At 34.7% G+C, this 24740-nt stretch overlaps 1 protein-coding gene across 3 annotated transcripts in view; it reads left to right on the plus strand.

Moving 5' to 3' along the window:
- IL1RAPL1 (interleukin 1 receptor accessory protein like 1) overlaps positions 1-24740 on the plus strand; it is a 678558-nt gene that overhangs the window by 497774 nt on the left and 156044 nt on the right. For all 3 annotated transcript variants that reach the window (XM_021552988.4, XM_077781655.2, XM_021552991.4), the window contains one exon: positions 10593-10667. In XM_021552988.4, coding sequence (XP_021408663.1) covers positions 10593-10667 — 75 coding nt within the window. The remainder of the gene's footprint in view (positions 1-10592; positions 10668-24740) is intronic.

A 24740-nucleotide genomic window follows, 5' to 3' on the forward strand; every position in this document is an offset into this window, starting at 1 on the left:
GGACAGGACTTGGCAATTCACCTTGTTGATCTTCATGAGGTTCCTGTCAGAGTCAGACTATTTCTCCATCCTGTCAAGGTCCCCCTGAGTGACAGCAGCCCTGTTGGTCATTGACCACTCTTCCCAGTTTTGTGTTCCATTATCCAGATCACTCAAGAAGTGCTGCACCAGCACTGACCCTAGTGGTACAGGCTGCCCCAAAAACTTTGTGCTGCTCATTGCAGCCCACTTAGTCCAGCAGTTCACTCAGCTGTCAACCCATCTCCCTATCCACATACAAAATCCATTGAGTTTGTCAGTGAGGCCTTTCAAGCCTTTCTTAGGTCAAGATAAACAGCATCAGCTGCTGTCTGCAGGTCTACTGAGCCCATCATCTCATCACTGAAGGCTATCAGGTGGGTTATGCACAATTTTACTTTTGTAAATCCATGCTAACTATTCTCAATCATCATCTTGTTCTTAATAATCTTGGTAATGGTTTCCAGGACTGTTTGTTCCATCATCTTCTTAGGGATCAAGGAAAGGCTGGCCAGCCTACACTGCCAAGATGCTACTTTGAGACTTTCTTGAAGATTAGCAGTGATATTTGCTTTCTTACAGTCCAAAATCTCCCAAGTTAGAAACAAAACCCTTGTCTCAATGGAGTAGATCAAAAAAAGCTGCCTGAGAAGACAGCAAAACACATGTGCACTCAATGAGAAGTACAAAAAGAAAATAAAAAGTCTTCTTATTGTTCATGAAAGTGGATTTTTTTCAGTTTTTAGGTCACAAGAAATTACAGTATGTCCAAATTCCTATCAGAGCAAAAATAGATTCAGAAGACTAAATTGCTGAAATTACTTGGAGAACAAAGTAATTGTTCTAATCTTAACAGGTCTAAGACAGAAACAACAGAGAGAATGAGAGCAGGTCATCTTTTAAATCAGATGATTTTTAAATAGAACAACAGAATTAAAAGGTTGAATACAAGTCCTGAAAAAGAAAACTCTATGAAATATGTAAAATCTTTAACTGCAAGGCCTTTAAATGTCAGCTCACTGGAAGACTTGAAATGGTCAGGGTGCATAGGGTCCTCTTCTCTTTACAAGGCCTCCTCAGAGGCTGAGAAATCTTACTTTGAAATGTCAGCATTATCAGCAGATTTATATCAGATTTAATTATTTAAAAAATAGAGTATCTAGAATTTGTCTTCAAAGGTCATGAATTAGCGTATATCCAAGAACTATCTACCCTAACTTCAAAAAAGGAAGAAATAATAAATGCAAGGCAGGAACAAGTTTCCCAGTGTTACCATTCATTTCCTAATATCACTCTTCTACTGATGCTACCTTCAATGGGGTACTCTAAATTGTGGCTGAAAAGTCTTCCTGGTGGGAAAAGACCTGGAGGTGCTGGTCGACAGCAGCTGGACATGAGCCAGATGTGCCCAGGTGTGCCCAGGGAGGCCAATGGCACCTGGCCTGGGTCAGCAATGGTGTGGGTGCAGGACCAGGGCAGGGATTGTCCCCCTGTGCTCAGCACTGGTGAGGCCACACCTCAAATCCTGTGTCCAGTTTTGGGCCCTCACTACCAAAAGACTTTGAGGTGCTGGAGGAGGTCCACAGAACAGGCATTGGAACAGGAGGTACTTAAAAGACCTGGGACATGGTTTATTGGATTACACAGTGCTGGATTAGCAGTTGGACTTGATGACCTTAAAGGTCTTTTCCAGGTTTCTTTATGATTCAAGTGATTCTAAACCACTCTCCATTTCCTTGGGTTTGAACTCTAAATCTGAAATAGGGTACACAAATTATAGGCCAAAGAAAAAAGTAAAGGAAACTATTGCTGAATTTCAGGGGGAAATTTTAATGATTGTGAAAATATTGAGGACAAGAAATAATGGTAAATACTTACTTAAATTCAATGACAAGTGTGAAGGTGGGTCTGAACAAGAAAATATCGGTATCACTGAATATTCAGACTGTATAAATGAGCAATTCTTGGGGTCATCTGGTAAGAATCATGGAATAATGGTTAAAAATATGTATTTATTCTAGTCACAGGAGCTATAACCTTATGATACTTCCATCTCTATATTTTATGTGTTTTATCCTAGAGATAAAAGGAAGGAGAACAGGTATAGGTAACTATATGAGCCGGATGAATCTTTCATTCATCCTGGAATGAATCATCCTAGAATCTGGGATGATATGCAGAAAAATTTTAATAGTGTGTTGCAGAATGCTTGCTTGATGATAATTTATTATTCTGGCTTTTCTAATAAGTTTGCCTAAATCATTATTATTTATACAAATCTGTTTTACTTCATGAATATGACATCTTTTCAGGTAGCCTCATTGTTAAAAATACTCTGTGTGTTTCTATTTGTTTCACAAGTCTTATACAAGAGTAATAAACATACCACTTCCTTAAAGATTCTTCTAAACAAAGGCATGAGCAAACACGTAGAAACAGGAGCAGATATAGATACAGGGAGAAATTCTCTTACAGGATCTGACTGCATTTCTACTGAATGACATGCTGGTGAGCTGCTTTATTAAGCTGAAACATCAGAGGATTTGGTGGTGGAAATGCTCCTTGATACACAATTTAATAATTTTGCTAACAAGAGATTTTATTTTCAAATAATGCACTGATAATATATAACTTGACTTTGTAGTAACAACATTCCTGCTTTTTCCCAATGATCTGATACCTCTAAGACACAAGTGCAGGGAAAAATTTAACAGAGCATGCAGGTAGACTAGTCTTTAGCATGACATCCTTTTCATTAACCTGCATAGGAAAACTCATTTCCATTATCTCGCTTTAGGAATCAATTTTTTTACAAAAACAGTGGTGTAGTATAGAGAAAATACAGGCAAAATAGAATAAAAATTTGGATATTTTTGATACTTTAATATTTATATTTGGCTTTCTGTATTATGGGTCTCTGTTTTTTTTGGGGCTTTTTGTGGGAGATGGGGAATCCTTCAAATCTTTTTGAGTTGAAGCTTTGCTTTATTCCTTCCCTTTTTTTTACAAGATCAATATATCAATCCCAAACCTGCCACACAAAAAGATACTAAGAGCCTCTCAAGATGTTAGGCTGATATTTCACTCAGTAGTTTTACTACATATACTCTTTCATTCTTTTGTATTTCAAGACTGCATTAACATCTGCCATGGCAACCTTTTGATTATTTGTACTTTTTCCATGGAGATGATGTCTGGGAAATGTCATTGTGTGTTCAAGAAAAATAACATCTCCTCTGAAGTCATAGGGATAGCACAAGTGTCACATCAGATTCAATTAGAGATGAGCAGATAATGAAAATCCCAACATCTGGCTACACTTGCTCCTCTCCAGTATTTAGTGCATTGTTAATCTCAGGGGACTCATAGACTTAAAACATTTTAAAAGCCTTCTTGGAAATATTCTTCCCATCTTTTAGATTTCATTTTAGCAATGTCTCTTCTCAGTATGCATCATGAAAACTTTTGCAACCTCTTTATTGAATACAAGTTTAGCTGTTTCTGTACTTTCTCTTAAGAAGGGCTGATATTCTATTAAAGAACTGTAAAGGGTTCTTTTTATTTTAAATTGTTATTGATAAAATTAAAGATTATGGCCAGTTTGGGAAAAATATCAGAAGAAATTATTAGGTGTAAGAAATAAAAAGTATTTTATGGTTAAAGCCATTATAATATATAATGGTTATATATATATATATATATATATATATATATATATATATATATATAATTCATTTATATGCCCATAGCAGTAGGGGTGGGAAATTGTTTTTTTGGTTTGGGGGTTTTTAATATGTGGTAAGGAGAAGACAGTGAGAAAGACATAAACTGAGAGACATTTTTGTCTTGCAATGCAAGATTTATGAGAACATTTGAGAAGATAAAAGCTCATCTTCAGTCAGTCATAGTGGAAATGAAGTCACATTAGACAGCTCATTTATAGTCATATGCCTATGGCTTTGCACACAGAACTTCAGTGTCCTTATATGTGTCTGCCCTCAGTTTGAACTGCTTGATTCAGCATGCACACAGTGAGGCAGAATATTCTTACAGGACTGCTGTGCAATTCATGGCATATGTAACTTTAAATGATGCCCTTGTGAATGAAAACTAATCTGAATGAAACTGAGAACAAAGACTAAAGGTTGTTAAGTCTCAAGCAGGTATAAAGAATTCCCTTCTTATGAAAGACCTTACCATATATTTCATTTTTAAAAGATATTGATGTTTTTGTTGATAGATCTGAATACATAGGACTATAACTTTGTATAGAGAAAGAAAGAATAAAAACAGCATCCTTGCATTTCACTACATTTTTTTTTGCTCAGCTCACATTTACTCTGAGGAATCTCAGAGTTCTCAGTATCAATATTTATCTGGACAGTGACTGTGTAGATAAATGTTTCAAGACTGCAGCTTCAGGCTGGACATAATTAATTTTATTGAAATCTACTGTAGACTACTGCTACTGCATTACTGCATTTTCTTTTTCAGACATTTCTATTAAAACAAAGAAACCAAACATAAAAGTTTACCAAACATAAAAGTATTGGAGTTTTTCAAGGCACTGCAATTATCAACTGGAATGCTATAATTTTCCTTCTATTATTATAATTGCTTATGATTCCTGAATATAGCCATCGATGTCAACTTTTCATAACTGAGGGCTTTCCAATGACAGTGCTTTATTTTCAGAGACATCTCATGACACTTTAACAAACAAATCTAAACCCAAATACATTGTTTTTCTCTAGATTCAAACCTTCTCCACTGACATTGGCATAAGACAATCATCCTTGGCAATGCTTGAATAAATGTTCAGTGAGGTAGTTGGAAGGGTGAGTGCACCAAATGCACTTCACAGCCAGGCCCAGGAGAGCTCTGAGAGCCTGTGGAGCAGGCAGCAGTGCTGTTATTGCCACAGAATTGTAGAATGGTTTGGGTTGGAAGGGACTTCAGACATCATCTGGTTTCTGTCCTTCTGCCATGGACAGGGTCACTCCACTAGACCAGGTTGCTGGGTCTGTTGCTCACCTTCCACCAGATCAGGGCCCCATCCAGCCTGTTCTTGAACACTTCCAGGGGTGGGGCAGGCACAAATTCCGTGGGCAACTTGTTCAGCATTATAGCCAGTCAGACCTCCTCTACATCCTCCTCAGATATCCCTTCCCTGACAGAAGTACCTTGTCTTCACAATCATCTGTCCATGACAAAATTGGCACAAAAAATGCAGGAGAAAAAGAAACATAAGCTCAGAATATTAGCAAGAAAGTACATGGAAATAAGGAAGTCTCTTAAGTTTTGAAACACAAACCAAGAGATGGAGTCTTTTTGAACTGTGGGTTGAATTCAAAGAAACAGCACAGACTTCATGAAAAGAAGTCCATGTCTCTGATGTCCTTTGATTTCAAAGTGTACGGAATATTTTCCCTTTGCATAGCAATGAATTCTATTTAATCCCGTGCTATAGTAACAATATCTTCCAGGGACATGTCAGTCATTTTTTCTAAAAATAGTCTAAGTTCATAAACATAAGAGGTTTAATCTCATTGTGTTATCACAAATCTTAGAGAGATCAGAAGTATTTTCATCCTCAAAATTTAATTTTTACTTCAATAAAACATTTGAACCAGAAATGTTCTAAAATATATATAACTCAGACTGGACAAGTAAGGCAACTATTCCTGTGAACTTTTGCCTGGAATGAAATGTCCAGACAATAAACTGGCTTTCTGATTTTCAGACAGTTCCAAAAAACCCTGTCTTCCTCTAAGAAATGAAAACCTTTTATAGTTATTTTCAAGACAGAATCTGAGACCACTTCATAAAACAGACATAAATCTATATCTTTGGAATTATAATTTTCTTATTATTAAGTTTGTGCATTTCGAGGCAACTCCATTTGATGCCCGGATTAGTGTTATTTTGATATACAGGTTGAATTAAGGTTTCTTCATTGCATGTATTAAAATTTAATAGTTAGTTGGTCTCTCCAAATGATAATACATACACAGAGCAAGTGTATGTACCTCTCATGTGACCACATTCATCTAAAGCTAAAGCAGCAGTGTAGGAAGAGAAGCATGGAAGTCAGTGGTTGATGTGAAAATATTATCTTCTGGATGGTTTCCAGCAGGGTGACTGATTGTGGTGGCTCTCACTTTCATTACCACAAGAAAAATTGTTCAATGTATTTTAAATGTACATCCAATCTGATAGACACGGAATGTGAATTCAGTCACTTTTTCTCTGAGCAGGATCAATATGTCTGCAGCTGACTGGTATTTCTGAAGTTGTATATTAATTTTAAATAAATCTTCAGAATTGGTTACTTCACCTTTTTATTTTCTTTAACTTTAGTTTACTTCAATTTTGACACATATTTGTTTTCAAACCATTCATCAATGATAGTTCAGAAGTCAAACATAAGATGAGCTCTAAACTTGATTTATGATCAAACCGATTTCCTTTAAAAGGCACTGACCCATCAATCCCCATTGTTTTTAAAGAGGAATATACCAATTTTGATTAAATGATTTCTTGACTCTAAAGCAGTGGGGGTGGACAGTGGGGGGTGGGGAGGGATGGTGAGAGGGTGGTGAAAAACAAAAGCAAAAAAAAAACTGAGAAGGAAAGAGAAAGAAAAAAACAAAAGGGAGGAAGGGAGAAGTGAATCCATGTATGAGTAGATAATAATATCCAGGAACTAAGGCTCTTGCCAAGACACTTGAGAATTCCCTTATGCAAGAACAGGAACCCAAGCACTCTGTTCCTCCTGTGTGACAGCCATGTAGATAAGTACTACCTGGTGGGAAGAGGATCTTCTCTTTATATTTTTAAACATATTCAAAGGATTTTTGTTCTTTACATACAATATAGAACAGGAAGTGCTTTCAAATCATAGATATTTTTGTAGGACATGAAAATTATTGCCTTTGTGTGTCTATTTATAAAAAAAAGAATAAAAGGTATTTAACTTATTTAAGAGACCAGACACAGTTGTGAGTTTATAAATTTTGTTGGGGTCTTGCTATATAGCAAAATTTTATAATCAAATGATTAAATTATGCTTTTTCTTTTCAGTTTAGTAGATAACTGTGGCTCAATATATCTGTCTGAAACTAATATTGATTTTGAACAGATTCTTACACAGCCTAGTTAAGAAATCATTCCCCATGATTTTAAGGATATGAAAAAGTTATCAGGAGATACAGAGGTCTACACCAGAGTTTCTAAACTAAACTAGGATTGCAGGAAATCTGCAGCACCTAAAGAAAGTCCCACCTCTTCCTCAGTCCACTGGAATTAATATGCCAGAATGTACTTACATATATTTTCAGGCTAAGAAATTAATCAAATAACAGACACTAAAGGCCCTGTTTGACTGAGGAAAAGTTTCAGATCACCTTGTAAAACTTGATATTCAAGCACATATAGTTATTAAAATTCTTTTCCTTGCCTATATAACTCATATTCACAGTAGTTCCCTACAGTCTAAAGCTCTGGAATGCAGAGTATCCAAGGATAGTTTTACTTTTCTGGACAGGTGAAGGAGTTGGCCCTGGAAAATTTGATTGCTTATAGGACAGACATACAACAGTGTGAGGCTGGTGTACATCTAAAGGAATGCAATGCTGGGATACTTTCCCCAGTTTAGAACTTTTAGAGCTGTGTTGTCTTACTAAATATAAATTGTTCCTATCTACAAACATTGGTAACTCTCCCATTAAAATAACCATATGTCACAAGTAACTTCTATTGTATCTTTGTTTTACTATTGATTAGGGGGTTTTGTACTCCAGGGGGATGGGGCAGAGTGCACTCTAAGCAAAATGGGAGGAATGGATGATGAAGTAGAGAACAGAGATGCTCCTTCAGGAAACCTTGAAAAGTTGGAGAAAATCATGGAGTCTAACAAAGGCAAAGGCAACATCTTGGTCTAGAAGTGGAATAATCTCATGCATCAGAGCAGAACCTGGGACTGACTGAGAAGGAAAAAGCTTTGCATGAATGGTCCTATCAGCTCAAGTGGACAATAAGTTGGGCATGAGCTGGTGAAGCCCAACTGCACAGCTCTTGGCAAGACTTTAGCCAGCATGTCCAGGAGGGTGATCCTTCCAGTCCTGTAGTGTCTGTGAGGCCACACCTGGCACACTGAGAAATTTTCAGCTTTCTGCCGTTCAAAAAGACAATTGTACTGAACCGAGTCCAGTGCAGGGCCACTGGGTGGTTGGCAGCTGGAACACACGAAAGTGGTGAAATCTGCACCCACTGAGATGTTCAAAATGTGACTGGATGAGGTCCTGACAACCTGCTCAATTGGACCTGCTTCCAGCTGGAGGCTGGGTCACTCAGCTTCCAAAGGATCCTTCCACCTTCATGCTCCTGTGATTCTGATACACCAGTTATGTGTCTAATTTATTGTTTTCAGTAGCATTTTATTTGTTAAATGATGTATTAAATCTCATAAACTAAACTGGGAAAAAAATTTACAACTTCACACTCCTGTCGAAGTATAATTTATCTCCACACAACCAGACCTTGTTCATTTAAAATAAGAAATCTGCTTAAAGACCTGAGATACAGGATCATAAAAGTAACGTTGATCTTTGCTTTAACTGTTAAAAATGCTGGGTTCTAATCTATTTATTCATTGCATTCAGATTAACTCCACAAGTTACTATATCTTTACTTACAATGAGGGAACTTTGCTCACAGTTTCAAAACAGACTTAGAAAAACAGTGACTCAGAAGACATTATCTGATGAATAATAATTGAGTTGAGAATGACAGAAATGCAAAATTAAATTTAAATTCATAGTAGATGTTTAAAAAATGGCAATGTGCTGATGAATTATGAGCCTTTACAAAGAAGTTAAGAAATGGGAATGACTAACTTTACAGTTTAAGAAGAAAATATATTTTGAATACTTTTCCCTTCCACCCACTTAGCCTTTAAGGAAAAAAAAAAAAAAAGAGAGAAAGAAAAACAGATAAAAAGAATTAGCATTAGTGCAAAAAAAAGTAGCAAGCCAGAGATGATGCCAAAAACCTTTCAGCTCTCTCCAAAGCCTGTAGTGCAGAATGATTTCCCATAGAGACTAGGAGCTGTGAGAAGAATGAACTGAGAGAAGGTTTTTGGCCCAAGTACACGTGTTTTACCACTCCACTGAATTTTGATTCTTTGCTGAATCTGATGGGCTAACACCTTAGATACAACTGAGTGGGTTTATGCTTTTATCATATAAAGGATAATCTCTGTAAAGCAGAAACACGAGTTGGTTCCATTGGTTCCATTCCATAATTGTTGCAAAGTTGAAATTAATGCTGTACCTTTTAAAGAACATTGATAATTTACTAAAAGACCAGAGGAAACACAATGAAGAGAATGCAAATAAACTTCTCCTGCTATTCCACTGACAGGAGACAAGTGTGTTTAGTAGATTAAGCCTGTACACATATGGGTATGTGTGTGTGTCAGTAAGAAAAGGAGCATTGATTTTGACAAGTTGAAGGGAACAAATATTCTAGAGCTATATCAAAATGTCAAATGTATTTTAAATCTGCGACAGCCCATAATCTGTGTTAAGAACTGAAGTATGAATTGATGTTGAAAAGCAGAATATCAAAATGTTGCAGGTGACTAGAAAAGTTGGAAATTTCCCATGAATATTTACTACCAGTATTAAACAGAAAAAAAAAAAACCATTATTTTTGTTTCAAATGGCATGTACTCATCTCTCAGACATAGTTAAAAGTACACTTGCTAACAACAACAAAAGTAGTAATAATCAATGTCATGTCTATGAATTAAGTAGACAGATGTTATATGTAGTAGAATAGCATGATTAATATACATGGATGGTTTGAACACATTTCAACAGCCTTCAGAAGGTTTTTAACCACTATAAACAATTTCTAATTTCTATTCCATTATTGCATAAGTCTAATAATATTATTTCAGGCTAGACTAAAAGGAAAAAGGGAAGCCATCATATTAGGAATCTTGACATTATTTCATTGTATCAATTCCTTGGATTTTAAAAACAGCCTTTTATTAGTACTACACTTTACAAAGTTTCAGTGTTGGGTATATCTTTTGAAATAAAATTTTAATGTTCAAAATTTTTCTAGAGTAACTTATGTTATCTATCTTTTAATGACTATACATTATAGAAAAATAATTAAATATCACAGCAAAGTGTGAAATTCTGAATAATATTTACAAAAAAAGAAAATTGCCATGTCAGTGCATTTTTGGTTTGGGTTTTTTTCATGGTTGGTTGGTGTGGGGGCTTTTGTTGTTTTTGTTTTATTGCTTGGTTGCATTTTTTGGTGGATTTTTTTTTTTTTTTGTGAGGGGTTAAAGAGAATATTTTTTTTTTAATACAAGGGCCTTTAATTTTGGAGTTATATTTACTGTCTAAGGAAAAACATTTACAGTTACTGAAGGCATAAACATTATTAAAATAATAGAAACCCAAAACCTTCTTGAAATAATAGGTATAAAACCAAGTCTTAGTCTACCCAATAATAATCAGAACACTACATATGTGAATTTCTTTCTTTTCTAGCGCCACTAACAGATAAACCACCAAAGCTTTTACACCCCTTGGAGAGTAAGCTAACAATTCAGGAGACCCAGTTAGGTAAGTAGCAAACAGAACCTCTGTTCAAATTGTATGAAGGAATTTGATGTGTAAATGTATGATGGCAATGTGATGGCATGCTGACATTAATAACTTAATTGAAAAGACATTAAACATATGTTGATTCCATGCAGAAATGTATGATATATCATTGACAAGATTGTTGTTGGCAAAAAAAATCTTAATAATTAATACTGAATGCTAAGCTTTTGGTTACTGATAGTAGGTTTTATCTTGCTGAAAGTCAACGGTGACCAGAGTATCCAAACTTTTCTTTCTATACTTTCCCTTCTTTGTATATTTATACATATTTACTCTGGGATTCATTGGGATTTTGTGGTTTAAGTTCTGCTTAGAAGACTTCTGTGCTCTGTTGGCAGCAAAGATATTTTCATAATTACAAAGGTTGTGCTGGGCAAATCATCCAGCAAACATTAGTGTTATCATAATAGCATCTGATAATTCTGAATGTATGGATATTTATGCATAGATGAATTAAGAGAAATTGATGCATGAAGAAAGTATTTTGTTTCATGTATGATTGATCACTTTTGTGTCCTACTGCTGCAGAGGTAATGAGGGCTCCAAAACTGAGTGCATGAGTTACTAGATTTTGCAGGATATAGCAATTTATCTCTTTTGTGGATTGGCAATGGGGGCAACTTGTAAGAAACAAACAGTAGGCCACACTGGAATTATGCTTTGGTGTCAGAACAGTAACCTATTGATAGATTTTCTAGCATGTTGGATACAGGAGAAAATGGAAACCAATCTGGTGGAAACAAATCTCGTAGGAAAAAGTATATATAAATCTCATAGAAAAAAATACAGCAAGTAAAGCTCAGTACATTCTGCAACACAACATCAGAAAAAGCAGAAGGCTTGCAAATTAATTCTGACAGTCATTGGCAGAGAATTTTATGGTGATTACCATCTTATGGCTAATAGTGGCCAGAGAATAACTCATATTTTCTTTGGTATAAGTAAACTATTACTTTGAATGATTCAGACTATCCAGGTAAATTTCTGATATGCTGATATACAAGGTTTTTTTTTAGAAACTATTTTATAGAAAAGGAGGTGTGTAGCATGTTTCCTTCTAGAGCTACTTTCTATTGTTCTGAAGGTATTGTTTCTGAACACTGATTCAGAAAATCTTTCCTGTATGCCAGTCCTCAATGATTTTCAGTTGTTTGTACACAAGACTAGGAAACAGAGAACAAAGTGACTGCACTTTTTTTTTAACTAATGTTGCTTATTGAGATATTTTGTTGAAATAAAAGGAAAAAAAAAAAAAACAAAATCAAAAGGTAGAACTTTTCTGGGCTTTGATGTTGTCCTGCTAAATATACTGCATGGTAAGGCTATTTCAAGAAGAGTGTAATTTTTAATGGCTAGCTAGAGGCTTTTTGTACATTAATCTCAGTTATGATTTCTCATAGTTCTAAGAAACATATCAAATAATTTGAAAAGAGCTGGGTTTGAAAAATACCTTCTTCAGAAAACTAAATAGTTGTGGGTTAATATAAAAGAGTTAACTTGAAAACATTGCTTTCTGACACAGATGGGAAAGTCTGACCATAAATTTATGTGAAGTTACAGTACTTAGCCTTATATCAAGAAGCTACAATAAAGTATTAATTTGTTGTTTAAAAACCTGTGAAAAACCTTTGAGAACTGGAACAAGTGAAAAAAAATTATAGTTCCCTAACACAAAAACTGTGTTTTTCTGCTTTTAGATTTAATGCTTTAGTTGTGCTGGATAACCTTTGAAAGGTCTATTTTTCCCTGAGGACAGCCAGTGTTCATTTCAGGGGGTCAGTTCATACCTTACAAAGATGCAGAATATTTTAATGTTGGAATAATGCCAAGGTTCACTTAGATAGCTGTTGAAGCTAGGACAATTCTACTCAGCTGAGGCTTGGGGTGGCCACATTTTGTGGCCAGTCTAGACACTGCCAGAAAATGTTAGTCCTCCAGAATGTATTTGGGGATGGTGTGTTTGTCATTTACTTGGAAAATAGAAGTGTTGGTGGATGCCGGAGAAGTGGAATGCATGATATTCCCATTCCCAAAGAGAACATAGAGCAAGGAGCTAGGAGCTTGGGGCAGCCCAGGATTTCTTTAGCAGGTAACCAATTGCTGGGGAGCTGGGGCAAGCCCTGCTCTGCTGCCACATTTCTGTCCTTCTTACCTTGCAGAGTTGGAGATGAAAGAGGTTAAGTGTGTGTGTCAGGGAATGCTCTGGGAGGTTGTACCTACCTTACAGGGGTGTGTAGCTCCAGGTGCACACGATGAACTAGAAAGTCAATAGTGATTGTTCACCTCCAAATCTTCCCCTGCTGTTCCCCTGCTCCACAGACCCCTGTGGAGCAGTGCTGGGTACACTCCTGAGAAAGACCTCAGTAAAACCAGTGTATTTCTGTTGAAAGAATTACTGGAATTCAGTTCTTCAACAGAACACCTCCATGAAGTATCTAAATAGGGGTGTATTTAACTCCCAAGACATATCTAAGACGCATCTTATTCACTGATGGGTGACAGACATATGAGGCACAGTGGGTTCTTTATACACAGCAATTAAAACTAATGCCATGGGACCACAAACCTGTTGTGTTATTATCCTGCTTGGCTTCCATAAAACAGCATCAGATCAGGATGTGACTGCAGGGAGGAGTTTCTCTAAGGGGTGACTGATACTACTTAAGTCAGACTTGCTGAGGCAAAAGGTGAGAAAACAGAGCTGGAGAATCTGCAGATCTCAATCCTAGGAACTCACGGGTTCCCATTGTGCTCCAGGTATCCAGAGCTGTTTGAGGAAAATGTGTCATGCTATTCAGCTGGTATTTGGGAGTGTGTTAAGCATGGCTGTGCTGCAACCAGCAACTTTGGAGGGTCACAAGTGTCTTGATATATCATCAGAAATATCTGTTTATTTCACTGAATAGTAACCAGAAACACACGAGATGGAAGCACAGGATAAAAATTGAAGGAGAATTTAATTTCTCAAAAGCTTTTATATAAAATAGCATGGAAAAGCTAGGGAATGAAGTAAAAAACCCAGATGAGGAAAGAAAGATTAGTTTCTGGACTTCATGTTTTCTGTTTGTTACTTCGTTTCCAATTTTGCAATCAATTACTTAATCCTGTTGCAAGGATAAAAAATGCTAATTACATTTAAGCTTTTCTCCAGATAAAAAGTCTTCTAGGTAGATATGTGACCCCACTACAAACTACTTCTCTGGAAACAGCAACTCCAGATTAAATATTATGTAAAACACACTCTTCAAAAGATTGTGTCCTGCAAAGCTTGGAGGCGTAAGAAGACAAAGAGTGTTTTCAGCTCCGAGCCATTCTGTGGTTTGGCAGCATCATGGGCCAGGGAGAAAAAGCAACAAGCAGGAAGCCAGGGGAGGCAAGGCATGAGAATGAGGAACATAATGACCAAGGAACTGAATTCCACAGTATTCTTCTTACCTTCAACATGCTAGCCAAATCAAATGTAAAAATCCCTAATAACATAGGACCCCTTTGTAATAATAGTGAAAATACAAACCTGAAAAGACTAACACAGACCTGTTCAGGAAGGAGTTAATTAGCATTGTTCCTTATATATCAGAAATACTAAAACTGTGTGCAACTATATTTTTAATTTTAGAGTCATGCAGATGTTATGTATTTATGATAGAAATATATCATATCCATTATATGAACATTTACTTTAAACTTATATTCTGGGATTTTTTTACTGGCAAGTTCTGAGTCTTTTCAATTTCACCTTTCAGGTTACAGTGTTTTTCACACCAACACTGTCCTATCTGCCCCCATCAAGGAAACAAAGATTACTATTAACCTGACTCAAAAAAGTCAGATTTTATTAACCAGTTGGTTCGTGTCATGTTACTAAAGAAGACAAATGTGATTCCATAACAGACAATAATGGATCTGGATTAAAAATTACAAAACATGAAATAATTATTTTAAACACCTCACAAGCTAGTTAGCCTCTGTCCTCCCCGTTTTTCCATATGCTGGTTCTGCATGGGGATGTAATTTGACATATCAAAATTCACTCAGAAAAATAAAGCTATTGTTGAATTATTTTTAGCTAAATAGGCTTGATTTTGGAAAAGAGAAACAAACAAACAACCCCTCAAAAACAAACAAAAAAAAACCCCAAAAATCACAAACAAAAAAAGGAATAAAGTATTTTCAGCACTCTAGTAATGGACCTAAAATTGGACCTAAAACATAATTTTGTACAAGAACTAAGAGACTTTCCCTGTCATCTGAATAAAGTGAATTTTCCTAACTTTTATCCAATGTAAAACATTACTTGTGACCAAGTACAGAGTGAATACCTGTCCTGTTTTTATCCAGGGCATTATTTTGATAAAATTAAATTAACTGTTACATAATGAATTGGGGATTTCTTATTTCTCACCCTTCCCTGCACAGATTCAAGATAAAAATTCTTTGAAAAACATTTAGTATATTATTTCTAAGGTAGTAATAGGAAGAAGCTCCCCATCAGGGAAAGAAGAATGCTGGTTCCTTTACAGCACTGTGTTGTCATAAAAATTTTCCACAGAAATTGACCTTGTTAATGACAAAAGCCATCCCTAACTAGATTAATCAGTAGATGTATAAATAAATTAACTAAAGTGATATGCAATAATTAGCAATCAGTGACTCCTTTCAGGACGGAAATTGAATTGAAAGAATATTGAGAATTTTTATTTCTACAAATTACATATAAATGCTTTATTCATTCTGCAGCACAAAGATTGTTTTTCCATTGTATGAAGAATTTCAAGTTTATATGCTTACATCAACTGTCTTTTAAAAAAATTGTACCTTTTTTGGATCATGTGTTTCAATTGGACACTAGCTCTTTGATATATTCTGATTAGATTAACATAATATGGGCAACAGTTTCACATGAGAATAATTAAAACAGTAAATTCAAAATTTACTTCCCCAATGTCATGCAATTTCTTTAATATTTATATAAGAGCATGGATTATTCTTTAAAAAAACAACTTGGGGTGTTTGAAAAAGAAATTTTTCTTTTTGAACTATTTATTGCAAAAAGTTAGATTTAAACAAACTAATGTTTTAAGAGATTTTTTTTTTTAATGAGAACTTTATAACCTCAATGTTCTGAAACATTTTGGTCTAATATTGTATCATTTCCTGGGTAATACTCATCTAGTAAAACATTAAAAAAAAGCTTTGCTGAAAAATTCACATAGTTAATGACTTTACTGCAGACTAGTTCATAAAAAGTGAAATATTTGAAATCTAGTGTAAATGGATAAAGAATATATATGCTATTAGTATATGGAAAAAATCAGGGAAGACCACAACAAAACCTCAAGCAAACAAATGAAAACAAGCAAAGAAACAAAACTACAAGTGTTTTTTGACAATTTTTCCTATGAAGATATAAATGAAAATATAAACCAACCATTCAGGAAAATCTCACAGGGAAATATTTATCTGATTGGGGCAGAAGTTTGCATTTTGCTGTTAATTTTGCTGTCTTTTTGTCAATGATAATAGCTAGATGTGTTAAGCAGCTCAAGCCCTGTTGTTGCAAGCTCTGAGGACCATTATTGGAAGAGATACATTGAAAAATGGAGAGCCTGTGAAGTGTCAGAAGCAGCAATAATAACAGCAGTGAGGGGTTTTAAGTCAGTTTAAGCAAATTTAATAAATGTATTATTGACTGCTTTTTTATAAAACAGGATCATTTCGTTAGAAGGGAAGAAATTATTAAAAAAAGGTTCCCTTTATTTCTCTGAAGCAGTGCTAATGGGAAGTTCAGAATATCAAAATACCTGTTTTAGCATGTATGTATCTTTTTTCAGTCAAACCAGATGCAACCTGACCACAATTGCACACAGACACTTTTACATGTTCTACTTTAAACAGGGAAAATAATTTTAAATTTTCTTCTTGATATTTTCAGCTCATCTTTCAAATTCCAAAGTCAGAAGCATAACGTTAAAGTGGGCTCCCCACAAGGGCCTTCACTTAGGAAAAATAAAAAAAAAATCTAATGAAGAGGGTGATAAGGGAAGTTTTAATCTCTAAAATCTGACTATCCAAAAAAGAAAAAAAAAAAAGTGTTTGCAAGGTACCCTACACTCCCTCTTTAAAACTTTTAACCTTCAGATTGCATTAATCCAACTATTCTGTAGCTGAGGCTCCCCATGAAGGGCCTAATACAGTTTACTGAAGAGACAATAAGTGAGTCAAAATCACTTAACTGCACTAAGGAAAAGTTTGTGGTTACAGTTCAGTGACATGTCAACTGATTTCCTTCTACTTTTTTCCCAATTTAATCAAATCCTAAGAGGTCATGGTTAAGATATTAAAATTAGCTTATATATTTTATAGCCTTCTTTTTCTTTCTTAATTCACTTGTGTCTGAGAATAAATACATATATACATGTACACATAATCTCTTCCTGTATATATATTTATTTATTTACCTATGGACAAAATTTGACAATTCATTCATTCAAATTTTATCCCACTTTATCAATTCTTTCTCTGGGGCACATTTATGTGATTTAATGGTGGAAGAGTAAAACTTTTTTATTCATGCTAGGTTATACTCCATGGAGAAACATCTGCTCTAGAGTGCTATATAACATACTTATCTGTGTTAAACATCTGAACAGGATTTGATGAAATCAAAATGTCTGTTCAGTATCTCTGCAACTGTGTCAATTTGATTCTTTATGTACTGATTAGATATATGAGAATATTCTATTTCAGATTGCTTCTGTAATACAACCCAGTCTATTTTGATAATATGAGGAGACTATGAAACCTGAGATAACTTTGCATATCAGTTGGATCATCCTGCATAATTTATGACTTAAACAGTCAAAAATTGTATGTTCCTTACTCTTGGAGTGAAATAAACTCAGATAAAGCAAAACCTTTGTAGGAATACTCTGTGGCAAAGAGCAGGACATAAATTATTGTAAGCAAGGTCATATTAAGTACACACAGAAATAAATGCAATTTAGCCAAATCTAGTATATTATTTAATGTGAAATTATAGTCCTAGAAAGACATTAATGTTATGCATTTAAAAAATCAGGAACCATATTGTTCTGTGATCATTTTTTGCTAGATTTTTTGCTTCAAGGTATAATTAGTGTTTCTGAATTATATTTAGGGGCTTCATCATACATGATGCTGAAAAACAAATGAGTGTTTGTGTTAAAAAAAAAACAAACAGATCATCATACAATGGTGCTATGAACAAGCATTAAAATGTTAAACAGAAAATGTCAAACTCAAAATTTAATATTGTGTACCATCATTAATAACCGTATTTAAATTAACTAACTCCTCCAGAATATCTTGCTGTAGGGATATAGTTCTCTTGTGAGCAGCAAAGTTAGTCATACATAAAGCCCATCTCAAGAATAATGTATTGGTGAAATGAGAAAAAGTAGTACAGCTTTTACTCAGGAATTTACAGTTTTTACAGGAAGTAGTCTGTTTTCCAGTTCTAGAATAAATTATTTCCAGCCTTATTGGTAAAGTCAGCATGTGCTCATGCAGTTCAAAGGAGTAGTTTTACAGGAAGCTGCACTGAACACAGATTTTGTCTTAGACATACTGTGAGCTTGAATTAAGATTTAGCACTGCACACAGGTTTAATTCTGAAAAATACATCTAAATCTGCATGCATTCTTAATAGCAAACATTATTGGGGATTTGAGGGCTTGTCAGGTCACTAGAAAATACAAGGACTAAGGAACACTAAGGGTTTGGAGGGCTTAAATGCTTTTGATAAACTCTTCCAGTTTAGAACAGAGTAGTGTGGATATTTTTAAGCAATCAGCTGAACAGGATCTTTTTTTATATTTGTTAACAGATGAGTAACACTGAGACTCCAGACTGTGCATTCTGAAGTGCTATTCTTGTCTGTTTTCATAGGATATTATGGATGAATACACAGGATATATAATCTCAAGATCTAATCAATTTATATCTTATATATCAACTTATATTAACAATATTTATTTATAATAAATATTCAGTTTGTTACCTATGTAATTTTGTATATTTAATATATGGGAAAATTGAAAATAAAAATAATACACATACAGAAATTCAACTTGGTGCCACATAGCATAATTGATATTAAAAAATGAAAATAATTCCAACAACAGTTTACAGATAGCATGTATTATAAAGCTTTATATAGTATTTTTTTAGTAATGAATGCACGATGAGCTATAGGTCAGTGCATAATTTTGTTTTGGGATAGGCTTGAGAATATTAGGATGCACAGGGTTATTAGTCGAAACTTCTTATTGACAAATAAGACTGGCAGTGTGTTCAAAAGTCACATGCCAACCATAACTGGTGCTCTGTACCTGTCTGAGAATGTTTTAAAGAGTTAGAAACAAAAGGTAGTACAGCAGTATTTTCCACAATCTGTCCTCTTTTAATTTTTTATTCTGTTGCCTGAGGTAAAATTCTGACAATGGACTACTTAGGTACTTTTGCTCTTTTCCACACAAGAAAGTAAAATATCACCTGAAAGCAGAGGTTTCTTGAGTACTTAGTTTTCATGCCAATCTGAAAGTATATACAAATAAAAGACCAAATGCAAAAAAACCCAGGTGTTAAAACACTTGTTTCACTGCTCAGAGGCAACTCATGAGAGCCATGGAGCTAGGAAGTTAAAGGAGAGGGAAGGCATTCAGTCCAGTAAACCCCAAATTTAAATTTACAGCATGTAGGGGTTTGTGAGGCCTGAGAACTTACCTGGAGCTCTTCAGCAAATGTCACCTTCTAATGAATCAGTCATTTAATCTGCTTAAAGTGTTCTTCACATAGTTATGTGTTGTATTACCAGTATGCTGGTGTCATTCCAAAAGCTAGTTTACAGCAACTGAAAATATTGGAAAAGAAATATTAGACAAATTTTATATTCACCATGAAACAAAATGTATCAAGTAACTATTAATGTTCACTACAGGAATAAATGAAGCACATACTTCAGTGAACCACATTAGGCTTATTTAGAAAAAAATTATAACAACCATTGCAAAATTACTTCTCTGTACACTAATGTAATGAATAGATTGGGGATGTGAGGCTGTAGGGTTATAAGTTTAGTTTCTTTCACAGCTTTCAAAGCAATTAATTTGAAGTAATAAATGCTTGTAATTTTTAATCATTCATTCACGGTCAGATTTTCATGAGATATCTAAAAGCATGCATGGTACATTTCTCCTCATTAAAAATCAAAGGAGGACTGACTAGCTTCTTGGTGGTGGTTTTATATGTTTAGAGATTGATGCAAAGCTGTCTATAGGTTTCTAGAAGAGAATTTTTGCAGGTTTCTTGTGTGTGGTTTTAATATCCCATAAATTTATATTAAACAGAGAATTCATCCCACTTAAGTCAAAATTAGAGGATTTCTGTTTGGAAGACCTTTTTAACTCTTAATATTTTCAATCCTCATATAAAACAAGACAATTTAAAAATACAACAACCAATATTTTTTTTTCTTTGTCAAGTGGCAGTTAACACAGCTGATATCATAGCAACATTATCCAAAGTGCCATTTACAGTATCCCAGTGCTTCGGAAAGGTCAGGCACTTAAAAAAGCTTATTAATGCAAATATTTTACATTATGTCATACTCAAATCAGTGAGATTATTCATCTTAGGAAAAACAAACAAACAGAAGTTACATTTAGAAAGGCAAAATCCAAGAAAAAATATTTTGGAACTGCCATTCCAAAATAAGAATGTTCAGAATAATTTACTTACTACAGTGGACACACATGCAAATGTGTTACCAACAATAATAGTTCAACATAGTTTAAATCAAAACCTAAAATGAGGACTAAAATGTTATTGTAGTAGTTACTGGAAGGACACATGCAAGGCATAACTCAGTGTATTTGAAAGACTTTTCCGAGTGTTCATACCATTACAATTCACTGCCTGCGTTTTAGTTTTATGAATACTCACACCTTTTTTCAGAACTGGTTTATTTAGGGAGTTCCTTTTATCAGTCTGTCCCTGAGGAAAGGAAAATGGATGCAGAAAATGGAGTGTGGTTTCCAGGGCAGACTGAGCCGGCAGTTCAAGAGGTTCCTACTTTTACAGCAGCAAGAGGCCTGGAGAGGAGAAAAAGTTTTGCTACTGTTTCCAGCAATTTCTGGATAGGCAAACCCATAGGTCTTCTTGTTTTCTGTTTAAAATTGTTCTGATACAGCCACATTTAAAGAGAAAATTACTAAAAGCCTCAACATAAACCCCCTTTTAGAGTAAGATGCACAAAAGCATTAAGATGCCTAACTTCTGCTGCTGTCAGTACCTTTGTGTTCCTGCTATTTTTACATTCAGTTTAGACTCAAATAGGCTCCTGAATTAGTCAGTACAGCCTCTTGAGAGAGGTTTCACCTGCCAGCTATGCCAGCCATTAATGGTGTGATGTTTCATGATTGCTTTAAAGAGGTGTAAATCTGTGCTGCTCTGACAACTGCCTCCCCTCACCCTCTTATTTCATCCAGCTTCAGCATTCTTCCTTACAGGGATGCAAAGCAATTTAAAGGAAAGGAAACCAATTTAAACTGGATGACGTTCTATACTGATGGTGACACGAGTGCAGCAAACCCTCATGCCAATACATGGTGAGACTGGGAATTGCAGCCAGGGAGAAAAGGTGGAAGAAGGTGTTTTGGCTCAAACTGATTATGAAACATCACTCTAAGTCTACACTTGGTCACAATAAGTTCCCAAAAATGTCAATACAGATCAAGAGTCACCTGCATGACATAAATCATATCACACCACAGTGGAACTGCTTTGCAGCTACCTGCATCTTCCCTTCAAGGTGGCTTTGCCTGGACTTTGGCAAACTGACAACTTGTTCCATTCCCTGTATAGGATTTTTTCAGACATCTTTTCAGAGTATTTTTTTCAGACATCTGGGATGACATACCTGAACTTGGGGCGTGTGACTGTCTTCTTCCATGATACATGTATGTAACAGGTGAATCAATGCCAAATTCCAAAAATATATTAAAATATAGCTTTGAGAAACATTTTACATTGACCCATATAACAAGAGGAATTTTACAACAGGAAATGGAAAAGGTGTGGTATATCACAGAAATTTATAGCCCAGTTTTTCTAATATGTTTACATTTTTGACTGCTAAATTTGTTGAGATGTAGCTCCATTAATTAAGATGTGTCAACGATTTGCCATGACCATGACAAGGACATAATTGCTTTGATATTATTTAAAGCTATATTGAATCACACTGCTACTTAATTGACTATCTGATATACAGTTAAAGAAGCTTGAGAGCAAAGCAGACATTTAACTGTGATAAAAGGAAAAATGGTATTACTCATACCAACTTTTTAATTAGATATTAAGTTAACTTTGTTTATCCATTGTTCTTTCTCCATCTCATCTTTACTCATCAATATGAGTAACAGGCACACTGTATGATGGTTCTTGTTTTTCTGCAGAACTGCACATGATAGATTACAGATACTGAGAACAACATAGCAAATAATTTTTGATGGTCATACTTACACAACTCAGCAAAATTGAAAGATAATTTTAATTTAGAAGGATGATATTTTATTTGGTGCATTTTCAGTCTCTTAATGCTGTCATGTCAGAAGATTTTGAGGCATTTTTTAGTTGTTCCTCTTAGTGGCATGAAAAAAATGAATTTGTTTCTGCATTTGAAACATTGCTTTGTTATGAAAAATGTACTGATTTTAATATAACCTGCAACAGTAATGTGGTTGACTCAACATTATCTGTACAATACATTGAAAAAGTCCAATACATACAATACCTTGTATGGTTAATGTAAGGATTGAGTGATATTTTATTTTTACTTTTGTCTAACTTTGTGTTGCAGGCAATTATCCATGAAAATGGTTCCAAATTAGTAATTTTAAGAGTAAATCACTTTTGTTTTGAAATTCTTTCATTTTTCCCTTTCAGTTGAAACTAGATTTTTCTTTAGGAAAATTGAGCTGCTGTGTCATCACTGCTAATGCCAAACTACCAAAGCCCCACTCTGACTATGTTCAGTGAGTCTTCACATACATTTTTTGAACTCCATGTAATTAGAAAACAGAGTTCCAGCCTGAAGTAGACCAAAAAAGACTGTACTAAGCATCTCTCCAAGTTTGAGGATTCCTTCTGCTCAACTTTGCTTGTCATTTACAAGTTCTATCCTTATTGTGGCAAGATGGTGTCACTGCCTGGTCCATCGCCCACCCCTCTGCAGTACCCCTGCCCCTCTCTCTGGTTTTGCTTTGCGGCAATCTGTTAACAAGTGTGGGTGTGGACCAACTCCCCTGAGCTGTCATAATATCCCAAGGCATGAGATGTAATTCATGAGGGTTTGTGTCCTAAATTCAGTATGATTCATTCTGAATTAACCTAATGGATAAGGAGATACAAAGCGTTGAACTGTCAGTAGCAATTTACAAGCCACCCACAGATGAAAATAAGGACTTCAGTAGTTTGAGATGTCTAAAGGGGGAAGCTGGTGCAGGTATTGCTGGTTACTTTGAAGCCACTTAATTTGGGTCTCAAGTGGGACTGACTTGTAGATGAGCTGAGCCTCAGTACTTGACCCCAGCAGCATTTCCTGAGTTATGGAAGATAAATCATTGCTGAAGTATAAGGCTGTGGGGTTTTCTTTGCTTTCTAAAAGACTCACAATATTTGTTATCACTTGCTGTGGCACAAATGTTTTGCAATTCCGTGAACTGTGGTACCACATTTATGATTTAAAGAACAATACAGAATCCTTCCTAAATCATCAATTATCATGTTTGTCTATTCAATATGTAACAGCTTCTTCACAGTTAGTAATGATTAGTTTATTTATTTATGATCAATAACTTACCTACCCCCAAATACTTTATCTATCATATTGGCAAAATGTAGATAAATTTGCCTTGCTTGTGAAAACACAACATGATATTATATTTGAATTAAAACTCTGGGGTTATTTGAAAATTAATTAGGAAACCCAACACAGATAATAATCTAAAAATTAGTACCATCTGTTCCTGCTGTTCATCTTTTGCAGCTCAGAAATACATGCAAATAGGTTAAAAGACAAAAGTATTGAAATCTGAGCAAAATTAAAACTATTTTTAATAAATTTTTACAGTTTCAATTAGAAAAAATATGAGACTAGAGAGTCTATAGAATGAAAATCCAATTATCTGTATCATCAGTTTTAGTGCCTAGTAAATTCCATACATAACATTTTTTAATGAAGTATAAATCATTTTTTTAATGAAGGATAAATTATTTTAAAGCCAGCAGTCTACCTTTAAAAGTAGCTTTTTAAAAGGGAAAATGTTTTTTAAAGGGAAAAGTTTTTTTAAAAGGGAAAATGATTGTCATCCACATATATCCTATGTATATTATAGGCATAAATGGGACCAGATTACTGCAGCTATAGATTTTACAAGCTTTATGGAAAAACAATAAATTAAAAATCCAAACATTTTCTCATACAGAGATGAAAACCCATATACCCTGCATCATTTTCCTTATGGTAGTAAGCCATAAGTGTGTTTTAAAAGACAAGGAGAAGCTGGGTTATACCAGTGTTTTCTAACAGATAAGAAAAAAAATTTTGAACAATTGTTAAATTTTGTGTTTAAATTTAAACAAAGGAAAGATAATAAAAAAGACAGGGTTTTTTTAAATAGTTTTCATTCTTCCTCATGCATTTGTGCTACTCAGTTCTGTCTACTTAAAAAATTGATCTAAAGAAGAATCAGTCACTGATTAATAAAGGTCAAGACTTGTAAAGATCTGTGCTGCCTCCTTAAAAACATAAGATGATAACAGAAATTGGTGGCTTGAGAGAGCATCTCTAATGTATACTTACAAGAAATCACTTGTGTTGTATTAATGTTAGGATTCTTTTCCTTTAATGACTAATCCTGGGAAAAGTAACTGTCAGAATCTATACATTATTTTTGATTTAAGTAGAAAATACTGTTAAGAATGTTTAAA

The sequence above is a fragment of the Lonchura striata genome, chromosome 1 (assembly GCF_050655825.1).
Source record: "Lonchura striata isolate lonStrDom1 chromosome 1, ASM5065582v1, whole genome shotgun sequence".
NCBI classification, from domain to species: Eukaryota; Metazoa; Chordata; class Aves; order Passeriformes; family Estrildidae; genus Lonchura; species Lonchura striata.